The sequence below is a fragment of the Hypomesus transpacificus genome, chromosome 24 (genome assembly GCF_021917145.1).
Source record: "Hypomesus transpacificus isolate Combined female chromosome 24, fHypTra1, whole genome shotgun sequence".
NCBI classification, from domain to species: domain Eukaryota; kingdom Metazoa; phylum Chordata; class Actinopteri; order Osmeriformes; family Osmeridae; genus Hypomesus; species Hypomesus transpacificus.
This window is the reverse complement of record NC_061083.1, coordinates 5,391,210-5,409,264: the sequence shown is the minus strand read 5'-3', so window position 1 is coordinate 5,409,264 and position 18,055 is coordinate 5,391,210. Positions and strand designations below refer to the sequence as shown.

General features: G+C 45.3%; 3 protein-coding genes across 5 annotated transcripts; 2 read left to right on the top strand and 1 right to left on the bottom strand.

The window, feature by feature from the left end:
* The first annotated feature begins 185 nt into the window (after positions 1–185).
* On the top strand, positions 186–4,830 carry slc2a6 (solute carrier family 2 member 6). Its single transcript, XM_047048710.1, has 11 exons — positions 186–302; positions 749–902; positions 1,462–1,571; positions 1,653–1,749; positions 1,944–2,043; positions 2,229–2,440; positions 2,550–2,699; positions 2,787–2,895; positions 3,002–3,172; positions 3,336–3,481; positions 3,753–4,830. Exons 1-11 carry the CDS (start codon positions 259–261, stop codon positions 3,912–3,914), a joined length of 1,455 nt encoding a protein of 484 aa, XP_046904666.1. The 5' UTR covers positions 186–258; the 3' UTR covers positions 3,915–4,830.
* LOC124486849 lies at positions 4,384–7,274 on the bottom strand. Of its 2 annotated transcripts, XM_047048714.1 has the most exons (6): positions 7,019–7,274; positions 6,102–6,307; positions 5,817–5,960; positions 5,326–5,503; positions 5,101–5,259; positions 4,389–4,517 (listed from the first exon to the last, which is right to left on the bottom strand). In XM_047048714.1, exons 2-5 carry the CDS (start codon positions 6,305–6,307, stop codon positions 5,107–5,109), a joined length of 681 nt encoding a protein of 226 aa, XP_046904670.1. In that variant the 5' UTR covers positions 7,019–7,274; the 3' UTR covers positions 4,389–4,517; positions 5,101–5,106. The 2 variants fall into 2 exon arrangements, with proteins under 2 accessions (XP_046904671.1, XP_046904670.1); XM_047048715.1 differs by lacking the exon at positions 7,019–7,274 and having other exon boundaries at positions 4,384–4,517; positions 5,344–5,503; positions 6,102–6,413.
* Positions 6,205–9,496, top strand: LOC124486848. Of its 2 annotated transcripts, none has more exons than XM_047048712.1 (6): positions 6,205–6,278; positions 7,687–7,836; positions 7,969–8,034; positions 8,255–8,680; positions 8,824–9,114; positions 9,249–9,496. In XM_047048712.1, exons 2-6 carry the CDS (start codon positions 7,699–7,701, stop codon positions 9,411–9,413), a joined length of 1,086 nt encoding a protein of 361 aa, XP_046904668.1. In that variant the 5' UTR covers positions 6,205–6,278; positions 7,687–7,698; the 3' UTR covers positions 9,414–9,496. The 2 variants fall into 2 exon arrangements, with proteins under 2 accessions (XP_046904668.1, XP_046904667.1); XM_047048711.1 differs by lacking the exon at positions 6,205–6,278 and adding an exon at positions 7,340–7,547.
* Positions 9,497–18,055: the final 8,559 nt, after the last annotated feature.

The following is an 18,055-nucleotide window of genomic DNA, read 5'->3' as shown; positions in this document are numbered from 1 at the left end:
ACGTGTTGATGCTACTTGAATCAATCAGTGGTTCAGGCTATGGGCCAAATGAGTAATGTGGAAAACAAACGGTAAATGATGTCCCAACCACCAAACAAAGGTCAGAGCTTTGAGGAGATCAGTTCTTCTTTTTTATTCTAAGCGGAAGAAATTCTTAAATTGCGAAACTTTTCCTTTCAGTTCGGCTGCTGTGATCACAGGGTTAGCCCAACTCGAGTTGGGACGCCGGAGAGCTCAGTTTCCTTGACCAGACGAGAGATGGATGAGAGGACAGGATTGTTAGAGAGACCGAAGCGTACAAGGTAGGCCTTGAAACTTCAGCGTAAGCCTACTGTTTAATTAAAATAAATAGGCCCCAGCCAGAGACGGCAAACTACAGATACTCATGTTAAAAGTACTGACTGCACTTTTTCACTCAAGTTAAAGTAAAGAAGTATGGGCTCTGACATATATAGTAAAAAGTAGCCATTACTACTAGGCTACTTGTTTTAGTGTCACACTGGCAACTGGACCTCACTCAGCGCATTCAACAGGAATCCTTTTTGACGCAATTTCAAACATCTCCCTCATATATGGCCATGGGTGATCAGACTTTTTTAACTTTTGTGTTTTTTACTTTCACTTTTTAAAGTAAAAAGAAAAATAACAAAGTAAAGTACTGATACTAGAAACATTTACTATACAGCCCCCAGCCTAAGTTAAAGTGTGCAACAATTGTCTCATTAATTTTTTTCCTCTGTCATCGCAGAAATGGCAGGCTGTACCTCGCTGTCTTCTCTGCAGTTTTGGGGAACTTTAACTTCGGCTTTTCCCTGGTGTATCCTTCCCCGGTCATCCCACAACTGCTGGTCATCGACGACCCCCGGCTGAGATTAGACACGGAGCAGGTCGCGCAGTTTGGGGTGAGTTAGACTGAGTAACAGTAACAGTTGTATAGAGACCGGGTCAAATTGACCTTCGACTGAAAAACGTTTCCTTTAAAAAAAAACAAGAAGCTGTTTAAAGGAGAAAATAAGTCTTAGTTCAGACTACAAGTAATAACAACATTTTACAACCAGTACATGTAAGTGCCACATATACAATTATTATTTGATCAAAAGAGCTTGAACGGTATTCACATGCGTGGAAATCTACACATCGCTGAAAGTGTTAGACTCTTTTGTAAAAGACAGAGAGAAGGGGTATTTCCCAAGACTTGTGTCACAAAATTGACAAAAACAGTGTATTTATAGACATTGAGGGCTTTGAGACATAGGCAGTGGTTAGTATATTTCGTCATATATTTGTAATAAAATCTCTCCCTCCCTCCCTCTTTCTCCTCCCTACCTCTCCTTCCCTCTCTCTCTCTCCATCTTCTTTTCCTTCTCCATCTCCCTCACTCTTCCTCCCCCTCCCACCCTCTCACCCTCTCTCTCTTTCCCTCTCTCCCTCTCCCCCTTCCTCTCATTCTCCCTCCCTCAGTCTATATTCACGCTGGGAGCCGCTGCAGGGGGTATAGGGGCCATGTTGCTGAATGACCTGATTGGTCGGAAGATAAGCATCATGGCCTCAGCAGTGCCATCTACTGTTGGGTAGGTGTAAGTGCACCTCTGGGTCTCTCCTTGTCACACAACAACACAGTCCTCTTCACCACATTGGTCTCCCCCTCCCAGGTACCTGTTGATGGGCTCAGCCCAGGCCATTTGGATGCTGCACCTGGGCAGGTTCCTGACCGGCATCGCAGGGGGAATGACGGCCGCCTCCATACCGGTAGGTTGGCGCGTGGTGCTGTCTCCCAGTGCTGTCTCCCAGTGCTGTCTCCCAGTGCTGTCTCTTAGTGTTGTCTCTCAGTGTGTCCCACAGTGCTGTCTCTCAGTGCTGTCTCTCAGTGCTGTCTCCCAGCGCTGTCTCTCAGTGTGTCCCACAGTGCTGTCTCTCAGCGCTGTCTCTGTGTGTGTCTGCAGGTGTACATATCAGAGATCTCCCACCCGTCTGTGAGAGGCGCTCTGGGCTCGTGTCCTCAGATCACCGCCGTGTTCGGATCTCTGGCTCTCTACACCCTGGGTGAGAACCCCTTTCATACTCCAAGAGTGTGTGTGTGTGTCTGTGTGGCTGTGTGTATGTGTGTGTGTGTGTCTAGACGTGTCTAAGTTTACACTCGTGATCAAACCCCTGTGCGTGACACACGTGTTCCCTCCGTACGTGTGTATGTGTTCCTGCGTGACCATGTTGTCCACTTCCCCTCGCAGGCCTGGTGTTGCCGTGGCGATGGCTGGCAGTGGTGGGGGAGATTCCCGCCCTCCTCATGTTGTTCCTGCTCTGCTTCATGCCCTCCTCGCCCCGCTACCTGGTCACCAACGGGCACCTGGAGCGGGCAAGACATGCGCTGGAGTGGCTGAGAGGGCCGGACTCTGACTACAGGAGAGAGCTGCAGGCTATCGAGACTGGCATTGCCACACAGGTAGTGTGTGTGTGTGGGGGGGGGATCTCTGAAAACAAATAGCTTGTGTGCGTACGTGTGTCTAGGGAAGTCTGAAGAAGAACGGCGTGCGTTTGTTTTGGTCCTCCAGGGTAAAGTTACGTGGGCAGAGCTGACCACTCCGTTTTATTACAAGCCCATTCTCATCTCCGTGGTGATGCGGTTCCTGCAGCAGCTGATGGGCATCACCCCCATCCTGGTGTATCTGGAGCCTATCTTCCAGAGGACCAACATCTCCCTTGTAAACACACCACACTCCTGCACCAGACCACAACATTGCTGTTAATTGGTCAGGATCAGTATACTGATTGCCGATTGGCTCCTTCAGGCACCTAGGTATGACGCTGTGATGGTGGGGTGTGTCCGTCTGCTGTCTGTTGCCTTGGCAGCGAGTTTGATGGACAAGGCTGGCCGCAAGATTCTGCTTTACACCTCTGGTGAGTTGTTTGCAGAATGTTTTCCAAAATTCAACACAGTCCAAGAACCAGTTTTTTTATTGGATTGAGTAGATTAAGTAATCCTCTTCTCCCTCTTCCTTTATAGGATTCCTGATGTTCATTTCCACTCTGTCTATAACCATGTACTCCCACACCACGCCCTGCCCCAATTCCAATATAACTGAGTATATATCCACCAACTACATATCCCAGAATGCACCAGCCTTCAACCCCATCACTCTCATCCCCCTCATCAGTTTCATGCTGTTCATCTTTGGTGAGTGTCCTAAGGGGCAAAATCTTTCAGTAAATAAGTCTTTATTTCATGTGCTTTTAAGGAGTTATCCATCATGTTTGTAATCAACCAATATTTAAAAGTATAGTTTTAAATAGTATTTAACAGGTTCAAGCCAACTTCCTGCTTTAATCCCCTGCTCCAGGTTACGCCATGGGCTGGGGACCAATCACGTGGTTGCTGATGTCAGAGATCCTCCCACTGGGGGCGAGGGGCGTGGCCTCAGGGCTGTGTGTCGGGGTTAGCTGGTTGACGGCCTACGGCCTCACGCACGGCTTCATCGACGTGGTGGTGAGCTCTCGCCTTTTCACTGCTTCATTAGGTTTAACGTTTTGTTTCTTTAAATAATACCTGAGGGTAAATGTATTGTTCAGACAGGAGATTCAGCAATCCAGTTAAGACATCACCCCAATATAAATTCATAAGACAACACATGCTTTAATACAAGTATTGTTATAGTATACAAATTATATTCAACTATAGGGACTCCCATGAAGAGATCATAGCTGTTCGCTCTCACAGATTGATGTTGACTCACTGATGATGGGGATTTCCTCAACAGGATCGCTACGGCTTGTTCGTTCCCTTCCTGTTCTTCTGCGTGGTCTGCGTGGTCAACATCCTGTTCACGGCCGTGGTCGTTCCTGAGACCAGAAATCGCTCGCTGGAGGAGATCGAGAACTACTTCCGGACTGGACGGACCTTCACCATTAATGACGGCTGACCTGACCACACCCACAGACCAGCTGACCTGACCACACCCACAGACCAGCTGACCTGACCACACCCCTGACCACACCCGCAGACCAGCTGACCTGACCACACCCGCAGACCAGCTGACCTGACCACACCCGCAGACCAGCTGACCTGACCACACCCGCAGACCAGCTGACCTGACCACACCCCTGACCAGCTGTCAACCCAAGTTACTAGCATTGAATCAGAAACCTAATTGCCACATACATTTCTGATTCTCTGACCTGTTCATCTAACTGGCAACCATCTAGTACAAACCCATCTGTCCAAAAGGCATTATCAAAATTGCCCAATGGAAAACTTTGCCAATAATTAATCCCAGTACCTACCCATGACCCTTCAAATTGCAAGAAACAAAACACCCATTTCCTATCATGAACAGATGAATCACTTCTAGACCATCAACACTGCCCGATGCAAGTAATCACACCCAGGTTGAAATGTTAGTGAAGTATTTTTACTATTGTTGTGCAGATGTTGATAACATTGACAGTATTTAGGGATTATACATACACTGTCCATCAGCCATCTTGGCCCGGTGAGCAGAACAGAGTTCATACAGTCTTCATACCTACAATATTCGAGAACAGAACAGTCATGCCCAGAGCAGCCCAAAACAAGCAGATCATTGTTCAACTCACGTGTGTGATACCAAGTGAAAAAAGCTAGAAAGAGATTTGCAAACAGCACATGTAACTTATTTTGTGTTTAAAAGGTTTAATAAAGTTTAATACATGATTTAATGTTCTTACATTTAAGCCATTTAAAACATATTTGGCCTTTTCCACTTCTTAGAAGTCTTAGTTCTATAGCACTGAGCCGCTGCATTGGGAGGCAATCTCAATTGCGTCAACTAATGTGCAACTTTGTTTTGGCAGCCATTCAAAACACCATGCTCCGCATGAGGAAACGACTCGTTAACCTGGTTTCAGAATGTGCTGGAACAATAATAAATTACTTCCCTCAAAGACCTTTTTCCACAAACTGCAGTAAGACGGCTTTTCCTGTAAACTGTCTGGTCATGTCAGGGCACCAAGGCTACCCCGAGGTGGATTTGTACCTCAAGGTTTTTACACAGTCCTCTAGTCAAAAGGAGACACAAGCCCTGCTACATAAACGGCAGTTTTATCAAGCAACCACATTTAGCTTCTTACCCTCAGTTATCTAGCAGATTTAGCGGTACTGCTCCTACACCTGGTAGTGGATATAGACTCCTGTTGACCAGAGTGACCAGCGCGAGCTTTACCCTGTGGACGGCGCAGCATCGATTCCATCATCCATCCACGCTGCACTTTCTCTGGCGGACACAGGATCTAATACAGAAAAAAGTTAGCCAACTGCCATCACTTAGAATCCCCCCATCACACACTCCCACCTACATGTGTATTAGCATTGACCTGTGGGTTGACCCCTAGCGGACATCCAGAGCAGACCAACTCCTGGACGGTTTCCAGGTAGGCGATGGTCATCTCCAGAACCGTCACCATGTCAGCTCGGCTTCCGGGGATTTTGGGAAGCAAGTTGCGCAGTTTACTGCAGCTCGATGTGATCCTTCTCCTGCGATGACAACACGCAGTGAGTCAGGGTCAAAGGTCACACAAAGCAACCCTCGTACAACCAAGGGCGTGTTCAGGGAGTGGCCTAGGGTGGCACGGGCCACACCTGAAATCTGAATGGCCACCCCAATATATGATTGGCTATATGTCCAGTCAGAGGCGGGCCACCCCTATCAAAAATGTCTGGACACGCCCCTGCGTACAACATGGAATTTGGGAACTTAAACGTAATATTTCTAGGCCAGCCCTACTTTGGTAGTTCATAAATACGACATTTAAAATCTTGTTTATTAACCAAGGCATGATGCCTCAACCTTCTGTTTCTCTCCATTATAGCACAGCCTTTGTTAGTATTCATGGCCATGTGAAACTCCCTCTTCATTCTCCTTTGCAGTTCATTCAGACCTTCCTCTTCATCACTGCCCTCCACCTCACAGCCACCATCAAAATCGGCTTCACTGAAACACACACCAAACAATTCTGTGAAAACAAGGACACATTTAGCAGCAAGATTGTGATCATATACTGGTCAGGGGACTGCGTTACTAAGCAACACTCATATCATTACCACAACTGAAGGTTTTATAAAGGTAGCCTACTTCTGGTGCTCCTCCCATAGGATCCTAGGGACAGGTGTGTGTCCCAGGCTGGGAGAGCAGAGCGGGCCTGCAGAGGCTGCTAGCTCACACTGTGCCCAGGAGGTCTTTTCTGAATCTCCACATCGCTCCTCCGGCATAATTTCACCACCACTACCGCCGCCGCCGCCGCCATCATTAGTAAGACTCGCTGGGGCGATGCGCTCCATCTGAATCCAAGGTTTATTAATTTGTGTATCTGTATTTTTACGTGTTTATCTTTGCTTCGATTTACAACACTTTATTTACCTTGACTGATTGATTTAAGTTTTGCTGAAGGTCGTTTGCTGCTCCATGCCTTTTATAAGTAGCGTTTAATTGGTAATTGTTTACACCTGTGCTTTAGAACAAGCTTCCTCGCTGCTCATTTGAATAAGCGAGTCCAATTAGTCTGTCCCCTGTGGCCTGTGTGCTCAATTAAATAGCAAGCTCAATTTAACCCATCAGAATGGCTTACCTTTGTCGTCCCAGATCAGAACTAATTAATTTTCTGCTTTTTAAAAGACAGTATGTTGACAGATTATCTAATTACTGCCGTGCTGTTTTAACCAAACAACGAGCTGCCAGATTTGGTACCTAGGCTTTTGCAGCCTTCCATAGGCTTATATCTGCCGTAAAATGTTATATAATACACGCACAGCTTCCATAACTGATTACGTAGATTTATACAGTAGCCTACTATATCTACAGTGTGATGTAGATATTCTCTAAATCTCTAAAATGATCCTGTTAGCTCACAAAGACGGCATGGAAAGTAATGTGCTGATTTGAGTTTATGGATTTGATACCAAAAGGAACTGTGGAATGAGGAAAAGCCTGTGGATTGTATGTGTGCCGTGTATTTTCTTACATCATCCATCAGAGAAATTGAGCAGACCTACCGTAGACACCTTGTATCAAACAGTGAATGTATCCTATAGGCCAGCCTTAACAACCATTCCGTCTCCCATTCATGTACGTGATGCAGACGTGCCAAGTGTAGGTTTGCTTTAGGCTCATTACATAGGCCTACACTAAACATAAAAGCGATTATTAACAGTACTTCACTGCCACTAGACTAGTTCTTCACGGAGACACTCCTTTCCAAAAGCCAGTGCACCAAAAAACTGATAGGCCTAGTTGTCTAATTTCCAAACTGGCCGCGAGCTGCTTATTCAACCTTATTTAACCTCACCACCAGCTCCGCCCCCCGGTCCACTGCGTTTGGTAACGGAGTTGTGTAAGCCTATTATGTACCATTTAAAACCTCGCCGCCACACACAGAAAATTGCTGTTAAAGTTGCTCCAACCAAGATGCTTCAGACCAAAGGAGAAAGCATAATGTACAGACAAATTATCGCTGCCGAAATTGCCTTTGGACTACTTCTTTCTACAGCTTATCGTATTATTTCGAAGATTTTCTATCAACATGTAGGTTGCAGAAATTCAAATATTAACTTTGTTGGTTAATTTTTCTATTAACATGTATATTAATTTCCTGTGGTCGCTTTCCTCATTGTATATCTGTAAACCTGTATGTTAGCCATGGCATTTTCTTTTCTTTTCAAAGGATGGATCTGAAATGGGACCAGCAAACACACAACAGCTTGAGTTGACGCGGTCGCTAGTGTGTGTGTGGCTTGCCAGCAACATTAAGTTTATCCTCTTCAAATGCGACAACCGATTGTCGCTCTCGGCTCATTCAGCCTCGCGATTAATCGTGAGTCTCATACCGTTTTATTGCCATATAAACCACTGTTCATAACAGTATATTACGATGGCTTTAAAGGCAAATGGGCTTGATGATGTCAGAAGTTAAGACCGATGTTGACCTTTTAATGTCCCTTAACAGGCATTTCTTGCGCTCCTATTGGAACATTCTTATGGAGCCAGTTCCCGCGGCCTGCATCCAAACCAGGTGAATTTTATGAACGTAGCCTATATTAAAGTTGTCAATAAGTATGCGAATATATAAATTCAGCTCACTTTAAGTACAAGTCAAATAAAGATAGGCCTAATGAATGATGACGATGTATTAAGACCTTTAAATATTATTTAGGTGTCCTCTTTTTCCACTTTGGTATTTCACAGTCATGTTATTTTATGTAAAAACCAACCACAACTTCCTGTTTTCCCAGGTTCCCACACTTGACATGATGGTGTACTCCTTCTTCCTGGTCAGCAGTCTGGTCCTCTTCTCCCTGGACCTGGGCAAGAACCAAGAAACGGCCCGCTCGAACTGGAACACAAACAAGTTTTATCAGAACATGACCCGGCTTCGGTCAGGCTTCAGCACGCAACACCAGGACACGCTGTTCTCCAGAAATGGAAGCCAGAACCAGTCACCTGACCACAGTGTCCTTCAAAAACAGATGCCTGGTTGGCAGGCGATCCAGAACCAGAGATTTGTAAACTGTAAGGCCCAGAATGAATCAACCTCCAGTGGTATTCAACACCAGAACCAGTCCAGTTCCCAGAAGTTCTTCCTTCAGATGGATGTTGTTGCCCTTCTTGTCTTCGGGCTCCTGTGGTTGTCCTGTCCTGATTGGCTGCTGTGTTCTCAGGTAGTCACACAAGTCTGAACCTCCCTCTGTTGATAACTGTGCTCCCTCCCAGTGCGTCACTTTGGATAAAGCGTCTGCAAAACATATTTTTACACATTATGTATTGTTGTGCTGTGTTTGACAGTTGCCCTGTGTCTTCCCAGACGCCTGGTTCCCCAGACGTTCTCCACACTGCAGGTTCCCAGGATGTTCTCCACCTCCATCTGACCCGGGCCCTCGGGGCCATGATGGTGGGAGACAGCTGTGTGTCTCTGATCACCCAGAACCTCCAGCAGGAGAACTTCAAACAGAACCTCCAGCAGGAGAACTTCAAACAGAACCACCAGCAGGAGAACTTCAAACCGAACCTCAAACGCAACCTCAAACAGGAGAACTTTAAACAAAACCACCAGGCTGATGAGGATAAATGTTATGTGTTTGTCGGCAGAACAGCGGTAAGTATCATTCAGATCTGAAGCAGAAGTTGTTGTTTTTTTTGGTTGGTTGTTTGGTTCTTCAGGTTGTCCTCAGTTGACCTGGGTCCTCCATGTAGATTTTTCTCTGACCTGAGATTTGTTAACTTCCTCAGGGCTGCTTGCTGCTACTGGTCTTCATGCTACACTTCCAGGTGATGTCATCGTCCTGGAGCCCCACCCACCTCTACTGTGGACTGCTTGGAGCCTGCCTCTGGACAGGAAACTCCATATTAGGCTACATCAGCTCCAAACACCTGGCCATTGACCCCGTCAGCTAATCCTGTCTATCATTTACATTACATTTACATTTAGTCATTTAGCAGACGCTTTTATCCAGAGCGACTTACAGTAAGTACAGGGACATTCCCCCCGAAGCAAGTAGGGTGAAGTGCCTTGCCCAAGGACACAACATCATGTGGCACAGCGGGGAATCGATCCGGCAACCTTCTGATTACTAGCCCGACTCCCTCACCGTTTAGCCATGTGACTCCCACTATCAGCGATGACCTCTCACCTATGGTGGTCAGTTGCGTCTCTATGACAAAAGTATTCTGCGGACTGTTACAGGTCCACGTGACTGACTGAACAGAAGAAGGTTAAGGATGACAACAGCTGTGTACATTTGTAAATGTGTAAAATTGTTTTTTTTTCTCAAAACGCTTTTTAAAATGTGTTTAACATGCTGTGAATTTAGTGTTTATAGGTTGAATTTATGATAACATAATTTGATTCTACAAAATATGAATTAAATGTATTCCTGCTGAAGACCTAATTTATCTTAGTCAAAATATTCTAAATCTGATGTTTGAGTACGTAATAATATGTTAAATATAACCAAATCAGAAGATAACACATAATGCACAACCTTAAAGACATATGTATGGTTAACAAATCCATTAAAATGTTTTATTTTTATTTTTAATTATTGTTCAATACCTTAAATTACCCAACATACTGTCCCAAATTACCAAACAAGTTGCTTAAAATTTGTTTTTTTGTCAACTCCACTAAATTAGTGAGCCATGCATTCATAAAATATCATGAAGACTTATTTTTTACACTTAAATAATGTGGATACCTTGAGGAATTCAGAAATTGCTCATTTATTGGGTTATGTTTGGAACTTGATGAAAAACTTAAACTCAGAAGATAAAATTACAAAAAATATCCCACTATACCTGAATCCACCCTACGTTTGTTGTTGTGCGTACCATTATGATTGTTATGACTTTAGTCATAAACAGTATTATTAAGTTTCTCTGTGTAGGCTATTAAAAGATTGAGTTCATAACAAGTCAACGTTTGCTTCAATATTTGAGGTATTGAAAGACAAAAAAGGGGGATGGATGTAACCTACTGCAGGAGCCTCTAGTTTTACCTGTAGGCCCACACATGTCGCAAAATAATATTTGTTGTCGCCATAGGAAAGTCGCTAAATCTAGCGAAAAAGTCGCAGCTTTGTTTACACGTTTGCGACAAACGTGGTTCTTGGTGTCGCAACATATGACGTGAAAAGCTGGTTGCTATCGTTTAGGATTCTCGGACAAAGAGGACGCACTTTTAAATTAGCCTCGGAGTAAATAGCTTGGTGAGAGTCGAGTCCAATGTTTCCAATTTAGTTAGATTTTGTCTCTGGCAACTAAAAATATAATCTAGTAACCTGCAACAAGTCTGGCGACTTTCAGCTTCTTTGGCAATCTCCGTTTTTGTTTTTTTATCAGCAGCAGAACGTTCACTGATTTGTGAATTCCTTCACGTTGGCCTTTCTTAGTGTTCTAGCATCCCCAATGTTTAAATATTATAGAAGTAGGCTATGTTAAATCTGTAAATTGGATTTCCGTGTTGACAAAGCCGCTTGATGAAACAGCGAGCACCGAACCCACCGCAGAACTTTGGATTTCAATTGGTTATACCCAAGCCTGTCTGCAGCGACAGTGTGGATCCTGTGAAACAAGTTTTCTGATGAAGAGGAGGCATGGTAGGAAGTACAAATTGATATGACAAATTGATGCGAGATTGAATTAAGGTGAATTAAAAGAAAACAATGTCCAGTTTCAAAGAAATCAAGACCGCGGCGGAGGAGGCAGAAATTGCCCTGACCGTGGATTATCACATAAAAAACAGCAATTTAGATTCAAACTTTGAAAAAGCTCTTGATTCGAGTGATTTGACTCTTAATCTAGAGTCTAAATTAGTTTCCGACTGTGTGAAAAACCGGTGTTGTATAAAACTTCATAGGCTTCCCCTTGGTAAGCAAGCAATAGAAAGCAACCAAACTACATTTAAAACTGATCCAACTGAATGCTTTGATGACTTTTTGGAGAACTTTATAAATCAAAGGACGACTGAGGAATCACAACGGCTGAATACGACAGTGGCTGAGGTCTTAATCTTAACAAACTGTGCAGAAGGAAAGGGAGCCCAGTTTTGTCAGACTGTAATGTACAAACTCATTAAGGTCTCAAGTGAAGAAAATACAGACACCGCAAAAAATCTCCCTGAAACATCTGAGCCAAGAGACAGTTGTGAAAAGGAAGGCTGTGACATTGTTCCCCCAAAATCTCAAAAGAACCACGCAAAAATCAAATATGGAGATAGAGAAAAGAAGCACCGTTGCCATATCTGTGGTAGAGGCTATATCCGTAACTTTCGCCTCAATGAGCACCTGAGAACTCACAGAGGAGAAAGGCCCTACGTCTGTCCAGAATGTGGCTCAGCTTTCACCACCAAATGCGGACTAAAAACACACCTGGTGATTCACAGTGACGTCAGGCCGTACGCGTGTGACACGTGTGGGCAAACCTTCAAAACTTCAAGGAAGTTGTCACAGCACCAAACGTACCATTCAGACCAGCGACCTCATCGTTGTGATGAGTGTGGGGGCAGGTTTAAATATAAAAGGGATCTAGGGTCTCACAAGAAAATTCACACCGGCGTGAAGCCCTTCTCCTGTACTGAGTGTGAGGCTAGCTTCCACCGTCGCTACGTACTGAAGAAACACATGAGAATCCACACAGGAGAGAGACCCTATTTCTGTTCTTACTGTGGAAAGGACTTCCCTTATGCATACAGTCTTGACATACATATGGCAACGCACAATCTCTAGTCTTGATTAAAGTCTTTAGTAGCTTTAATATTTCATATTTATAAATACAAATTCACGGAGATGAGCACATGGACATATCCTTATTCAAGGACTCTATTTAAGGACTTATACATTCTACTTTTTTTATTAAGATCTGTATATTTTTATTGTATGCACCTTCCTGCCACAGTAAACTCTGCGTTTGTGTAAACTTACATGGCAGTAAAAACAAATTCAGATTCTAAGAGGTATAAGTCTGGTATTTATTGGGTGTTGCTTGTTGGGTTTCGGGGTGATTCATAGGGCTCTGGTCACTTTGAAATGGACGATTGGTTCTGTCTCTAGGCTAAGAAACCCCCTCCCCCACCTTTCATATGCTAAAGAGAGGAGTTGCTGGCTTGATGGGTCTCACACGTCATTGTTGCATTTGTAGTCATATGTTGATCAATAACGGTCAAGATGTGGTCTGACTAGGGTTCCGTTTAGCCTAGTAAACAATGGCATACTTTGTGTGAGGTGTGACCATCACTCATCAACCTTCAGTTGTTCATCAACTCTTTTCTTTCCAGCTTTTTCATTGGCTCTCGACAAAGGCGGTCGCATCCCCCCCCCCCCCCCCAACATTTCCTGATTGGCTTCTATCGTATTGTCTAGTCTTGTGTCCTATACTGAGAGACTCTCTTCGTACCACTCTCCGAACTAAAGATCATGGATTTGATCAGCTGGTCTCTTTGACACCATCTTGGGTTCGGGGGAACCTGACTGTCCTGACGGGACGTTTGCAGCTGGCTACTCGATGGACGCGTTGTGTGCCTAGCAGCACTTTCCGTGGAGGACATTGAAGACATTTACCTATTCGGAACCACGATTACAGGCTTTTGCTGATTGGATTAGGTGCTTCCCTGGCATATCAAAAAATTAAGGAAACGGCTACAGCTGACGGAGACTGGTGGAAAAGGAGTAGACGTGCAAATTGGAATGCGGCTACTCAGCCAAACAACCCCAATCTTACCTGCTTTCGGCAGCCTAACCAGCACAGGCCTTGGCCAAGGCCGTTGCTGGAACAACAACTCCCCTAAAGTGCGCTGCAGATAGACTCTCTTGTATTCCCTAACCCCTTCCAACAGACACCTGAGGATTGCTGTCTCTGTCTGGGACCTGATCAGGGCTGTCTCCATGGCAATACAATCTGCGAACTGAGAACTGTCTGATTGTGGCCTAGGCGATGGCGACACCTCGCCTACTCATACACTAACTTTTCACATATAACAGATATGCACGCACCCCCCCACCACCCCCATCCAACGCCTTGGCCTGCTTCGTTCCCCCAGTGTGCCAGGCAGGTCTGTGACAGGCAGGTCTGTGACAGGCTGGTCTGTGACAGGCTGGTCTGTGACAGGCGGGTCTGTGACAGGCTGGTCTGTGACAGGCTGGTCTGTGACAGGCGGGTCTGTGACAGGCGGGTCTGTGACAGGCTGGTCTGTGACAGGCGGGTCTGTGACAGGCTGGTCTGTGACAGGCTGGTCTGTGACAGGCGGGTCTGTGACCAGCGCCTATCATGGCTGCAGGACCGGATGGCTGCTTGTTGCGCTGGCTTGCCTCCCCGTTGCAAGTCATGAGTTTCTGTAATGTTGTAATATGTATTTGCTTATGTGCTGAGGTGTTTTATTCCTGTTCTCTCACTGTACTCCTCTAGGAGCACAGTCTGGGGGTTGCCCTTTTCTCTCCTCCCCTCTCCTCATGTTATACTGAAATGTCTCCCTCAACCTTGTCTTCCTGTTGTCATGTTGGTGTTTATAGATGGACAGATGGATTGCCACTTTTCACTCGTTTTTAACAATGTGACAGGCTATGTTGTGGTACTTGTGTACTTGTGTACTTGTGCTGTAACAATAAAGGACTTACTACGACTACTCAACAACATCAGCTTGTCATCAGCTCTGGCTTCTCCTACTCCTCCTCCTTCCTCACCTCTCACTCTTTCTCTCTCTGATTTACAGTAATCATGGTAGACTAGGTACAATTTAAAACCTTCATTTTGTAACGTTGGCCTTGCAATTGATTCATTTTGCAATGTTGTTCAACTGAATGTGCTTTCTCTGTTTATTAAAAGATTGAAACATAACAAGCCAATGCTTGCTGCTATATTTGAGTTTTTGAAAAAATAAATCTCTTTCAAAGATGAAAGTATATTGAGTATTAATCAGTTTAATATGTTACGTCCGTAAACATGACTGAAGCTAGTGCTATTGGAACACCCGTCAGTTCTTCTTATACCCACTAGATGGTGCTGTAGACGTGTTAGAAACTCAAGCAGTGCGATGAATAGATGTTTTAATTATTCAGATGGCCCCATTATCTGATTGTAAGCCTGAAGCTCCTGATAACTGAAAACATTTGTAGTCAATCGAGTGATTGCTGACTACACTAAATATAAACATATAAACACAATTGGATTAAGCCCTGTAATGATTAAATCTTTGCGTGCATACAGAAAGCATATTTATTCTGTGTTTGGATCGTATGCGCAAAATAAAAATCAAATCAAATTTGCATAGCCCTTTTTACATGAAGTCACAGAGGACTTCACGTGTGAGAGCTTCACCTGAACCAACCTTAACCCTCAAAGAAGACAGGAAATATAACCACACAAGCAGCTTGGTTTCAGAAGTCTGCTTGGACAGTGGGTGAGGAGGTTGAAGTCCTAGTGGGTAACACTAATTGCTAAGTTTAAAACTTTCTCTTCTACGGGGGGGGCCTTTAAGTTTCACAGGGGGGAGGGGGGGGGGGTCCAAGCCCCCCACAGCCCCCCCACCAAGCTCCAATTTGAGGGACCAGAGCAGCAAGGTCAGTGATGCAGACCTGGTGTCCATGTTCCAGAAGCAGTTGACCAACAGACGGACATGTAAGTGACACACATGCACTCTCAAGCTTATCTCTTCAGCCTGTGTGTGTGTGTTGTTTGTGTGTGTCTGAGTCCATCCGTGGCTTAACTCCCTACAGTAGAGAGATGTTAGCGGGTAGCGTCTGTTGGGGTGTAAATGCTCTCTCTGATCTCAGAGCTGCCTGCTTAATCCTCTCGGCTTCCAAACACCACTACCGCCATAGCTTATAGGAGGAACAGACACACACACACACACTCAAACACACACCATCTCACACTGGAACACCACACAGACTGTTGAGGGGTAGAGGAAATGGGAGGAGTAGAGCAGCAACTCGGAGGCATGTTGTTAGAAACTCGGAGATGGAACGAGAAGAGAAGAGGAGGAGAAAGAAAAATGAGCAGAAGAAATTGACTGGAAGAAGGAAAGATGTGTGAGGAGAGGCTAGGTTGAAGGAGGAGAGATACTTGAAGATCTGAGGATGGGGGGGGCTATGTGAGAAAGAAGTTTGAGAGAGAGAGACTAGCGGAGAGGGGAGTAGTGAGAGAGGGGTAGTATGAGGAGCAGCGGCGAGAAGAGGCGTAGGGTCAGGAGAAGAAGACAAGTGTGATTAAAGTTGAAGGTTTATCCAGGATTTCCAACTCAAGCTGTCAGCCCTCACTGTTAATCACTCCTCTGCCATCCCCATGGTCACACAGGTCAACAGGAGAACGGACTGACTCCCACCACTGTCAGAAGTGACTCCACATTTGATCTGTCTTGTCTTGAGAGTCACACAATCAAAAATAAATTGGAACTCTCAACTGATAAAATCTGGTAATCGTGTTTTGTAATTTAACTAATTGACAGTTACAAAACATCTAGAGCTAAAATACGAGATGACAACTTTACCGGCTCACAATCCAACTGTCCGATCTAAAACGAACCTCCATTCACAGGGAACGGTCCTGTCTAATCACTCACAAGTAGCCAGTCTGTTCCTCTGTGTGTTTTTGAAATGCTCCATGCCATCCTGGAGATCAGATCATTCAGGGGTCAAAGGTCACATCATCTGACAGCGGACGCAGCCTCTCTGAGTTTGACGGCCACTCTGCAGAGTCACCATCCCCATTCTTCATCTCCCACACCTCATTCAGTGGCCCGTGTGCATGCAGACTCACTTTCTGTTTGTGTTATCTTCGGGTCATTCTGACCCATCAGTTATTTTGACCCACCGTTGTATTGCGACAACTTTACCACATACAAAAACAAAGGGAAGCAAAGATTAAAAGAAAATGCTTTTTTTTTTTGTATTGGGTAAAATTGGGTCAACACAATTATGGTTCGTTGTGAACCTTTGTGTCATGTGACCCAAAGGCAGCACGAGGGGTTAAAAGGACTAACCTGACATGACCGACGAATCGGGCTATTAGTCAGAAGGTTGCCGGTTCGATTCCCAGCTGTGCCAAATGACGTTGTGTCCTTGGGCAAGGCATTTCACCTTACTTGCCTCGGGGGGAATGTCCCTGTACTTACTGTAAGTCGCTCTGGATAAGAGCGTCTGCTAAATGACTAAATGTAAATGTGAAGGGGTTTGTATCGGAGAGGCACTTTGCAGCCGTGGGTTCCAACAGGAGAGGGTTCTATTTGGAATGGTTCTAAAACACGGCACTCCCTCTGTGTCTTGGTGTGACATACGATGGTCCATATCAAGTCAGACTATCTCTAATCACTCCCAGATTATCTGCTCAACACCATGTTGTGATTGAGGAGCAGATTGCATCTGTACAGAAGGTCAAATCCATCTGCAGAAGGACCAGGAGAGAGAGCCTAGACCAGGACAATGTGAGATTTGACCCAGCATGGCGGATGCTATCACAACATCCTTGGGCTTGATTTCAGGATGGGTATAGCTCAGTGGTAGAGCATTTGATAACAGATCAAGTGGTTGTAGCTTCAAATCCCCCCCTACACATCACTTTGGCTTAAAGCGTCTGCAAAATGACTACATTATAAAGTCCAACCACAGTATGGACTAGTTAAGTGCTTCAATAATAGAGTGATATATGGTGAACTGAAGGGAATTCAGAGTTGTTTTGGTCACAGAGTCATAGAGACAGAAATGCTTCCTGCCAACTGTGGTACACAGGACTGCATGTTACATAATTAAGTTCTGACATGTTGACAAGTTTAGATGAAAACCATTACATGTTTCTGTAGTCTACTCCATCTTATTCTTCTATCCTATGGCCTCTTTTCTCCTCCTTTCCTCTCTTCCACCTCTCTTTTCCTTTCCTCTCCTCTTGTCTCCTTCTCCCCTCCTCTCTCCTCTCCTCCCCTCTTGTCTCATCTCCTCCTCTCCCCTCCTCTCTTATCTCCTCCTCCCCTCCACACCTCCTATTTTAAGTTTGCTGCCTTCATGCCTTTCATCCCAAAAAGGATTTCTGTGACTTCACAGTCAGCTCAGACAGACACTAGAGTTTTATATTCACCGTGTGACTGTCATCTCATATTAGTGAAGCACCTCTGCAGTCCCAGTAAAAGTTGTGCTAGTGTGTGTGGGTGTGTGTGTGTGGGTGTGTGTGTGGGTGTGTATATGGGTGTGTGTGTGGGTATGTGTGTGGGTGTGTGTGTGGGTCAGTCTGCCTGTCTGTCTCTTCGCATACATACACTATCTTAGACAGACAGACAGACAGACAGACAGACAGACAGACAGAGGCAGGCAGGCAGGCAGGCAGGCAGGCAGGCAGGCAGGCAGGCAGGCAGGCAGGCAGGCAGGCAGACAGGCAGGCAGGCAGGCAGGCAGGCAGGCAGGCAGGCACGCAGGCAGGCACGCAGGCAGGCAGGCAGGCAGGCAGGCACGCAGGCAAGCAGGCAGGCAGGCAGGCAGGCAGGCAGGCAGGCAGGCAGGCAGGCAGGCGGGCAGAGCATGTTTGTGTAGCAGACTAATTTGGTGCTGGACCCCCGCAGC

Excerpts from the sequence above, each read along its gene's own strand:
- LOC124486848 (XM_047048711.1), top strand. The coding sequence starts at position 7,368 with ATGTACCATTTAAAACCTCGCCGCCACACACAGAAAATTGCTGTTAAA. Across the intron at positions 8,035-8,254 it reads GCGGCCTGCATCCAAACCAG|GTTCCCACACTTGACATGAT; the intron begins GTGAATTTTATG and ends CTGTTTTCCCAG. Across the intron at positions 8,681-8,823 it reads ATTGGCTGCTGTGTTCTCAG|ACGCCTGGTTCCCCAGACGT; the intron begins GTAGTCACACAA and ends GTGTCTTCCCAG.
- slc2a6 (XM_047048710.1), top strand. The coding sequence starts at position 259 with ATGGATGAGAGGACAGGATTGTTAGAGAGACCGAAGCGTACAAG. Across the intron at positions 903-1,461 it reads AGCAGGTCGCGCAGTTTGGG|TCTATATTCACGCTGGGAGC; the intron begins GTGAGTTAGACT and ends TCCCTCCCTCAG. Across the intron at positions 2,700-2,786 it reads AGAGGACCAACATCTCCCTT|GCACCTAGGTATGACGCTGT; the intron begins GTAAACACACCA and ends TGGCTCCTTCAG.
- LOC124486849 (XM_047048714.1), bottom strand. The coding sequence starts at position 6,307 with ATGGAGCGCATCGCCCCAGCGAGTCTTACTAATGATGGCGGCGGCGGC. Across the intron at positions 5,504-5,816 it reads ATAATGGAGAGAAACAGAAG|GAGAAGGATCACATCGAGCT; the intron begins GTTGAGGCATCA and ends TTGTCATCGCAG. Across the intron at positions 5,260-5,325 it reads AGGTCAATGCTAATACACAT|ATCCTGTGTCCGCCAGAGAA; the intron begins GTAGGTGGGAGT and ends TTTCTGTATTAG.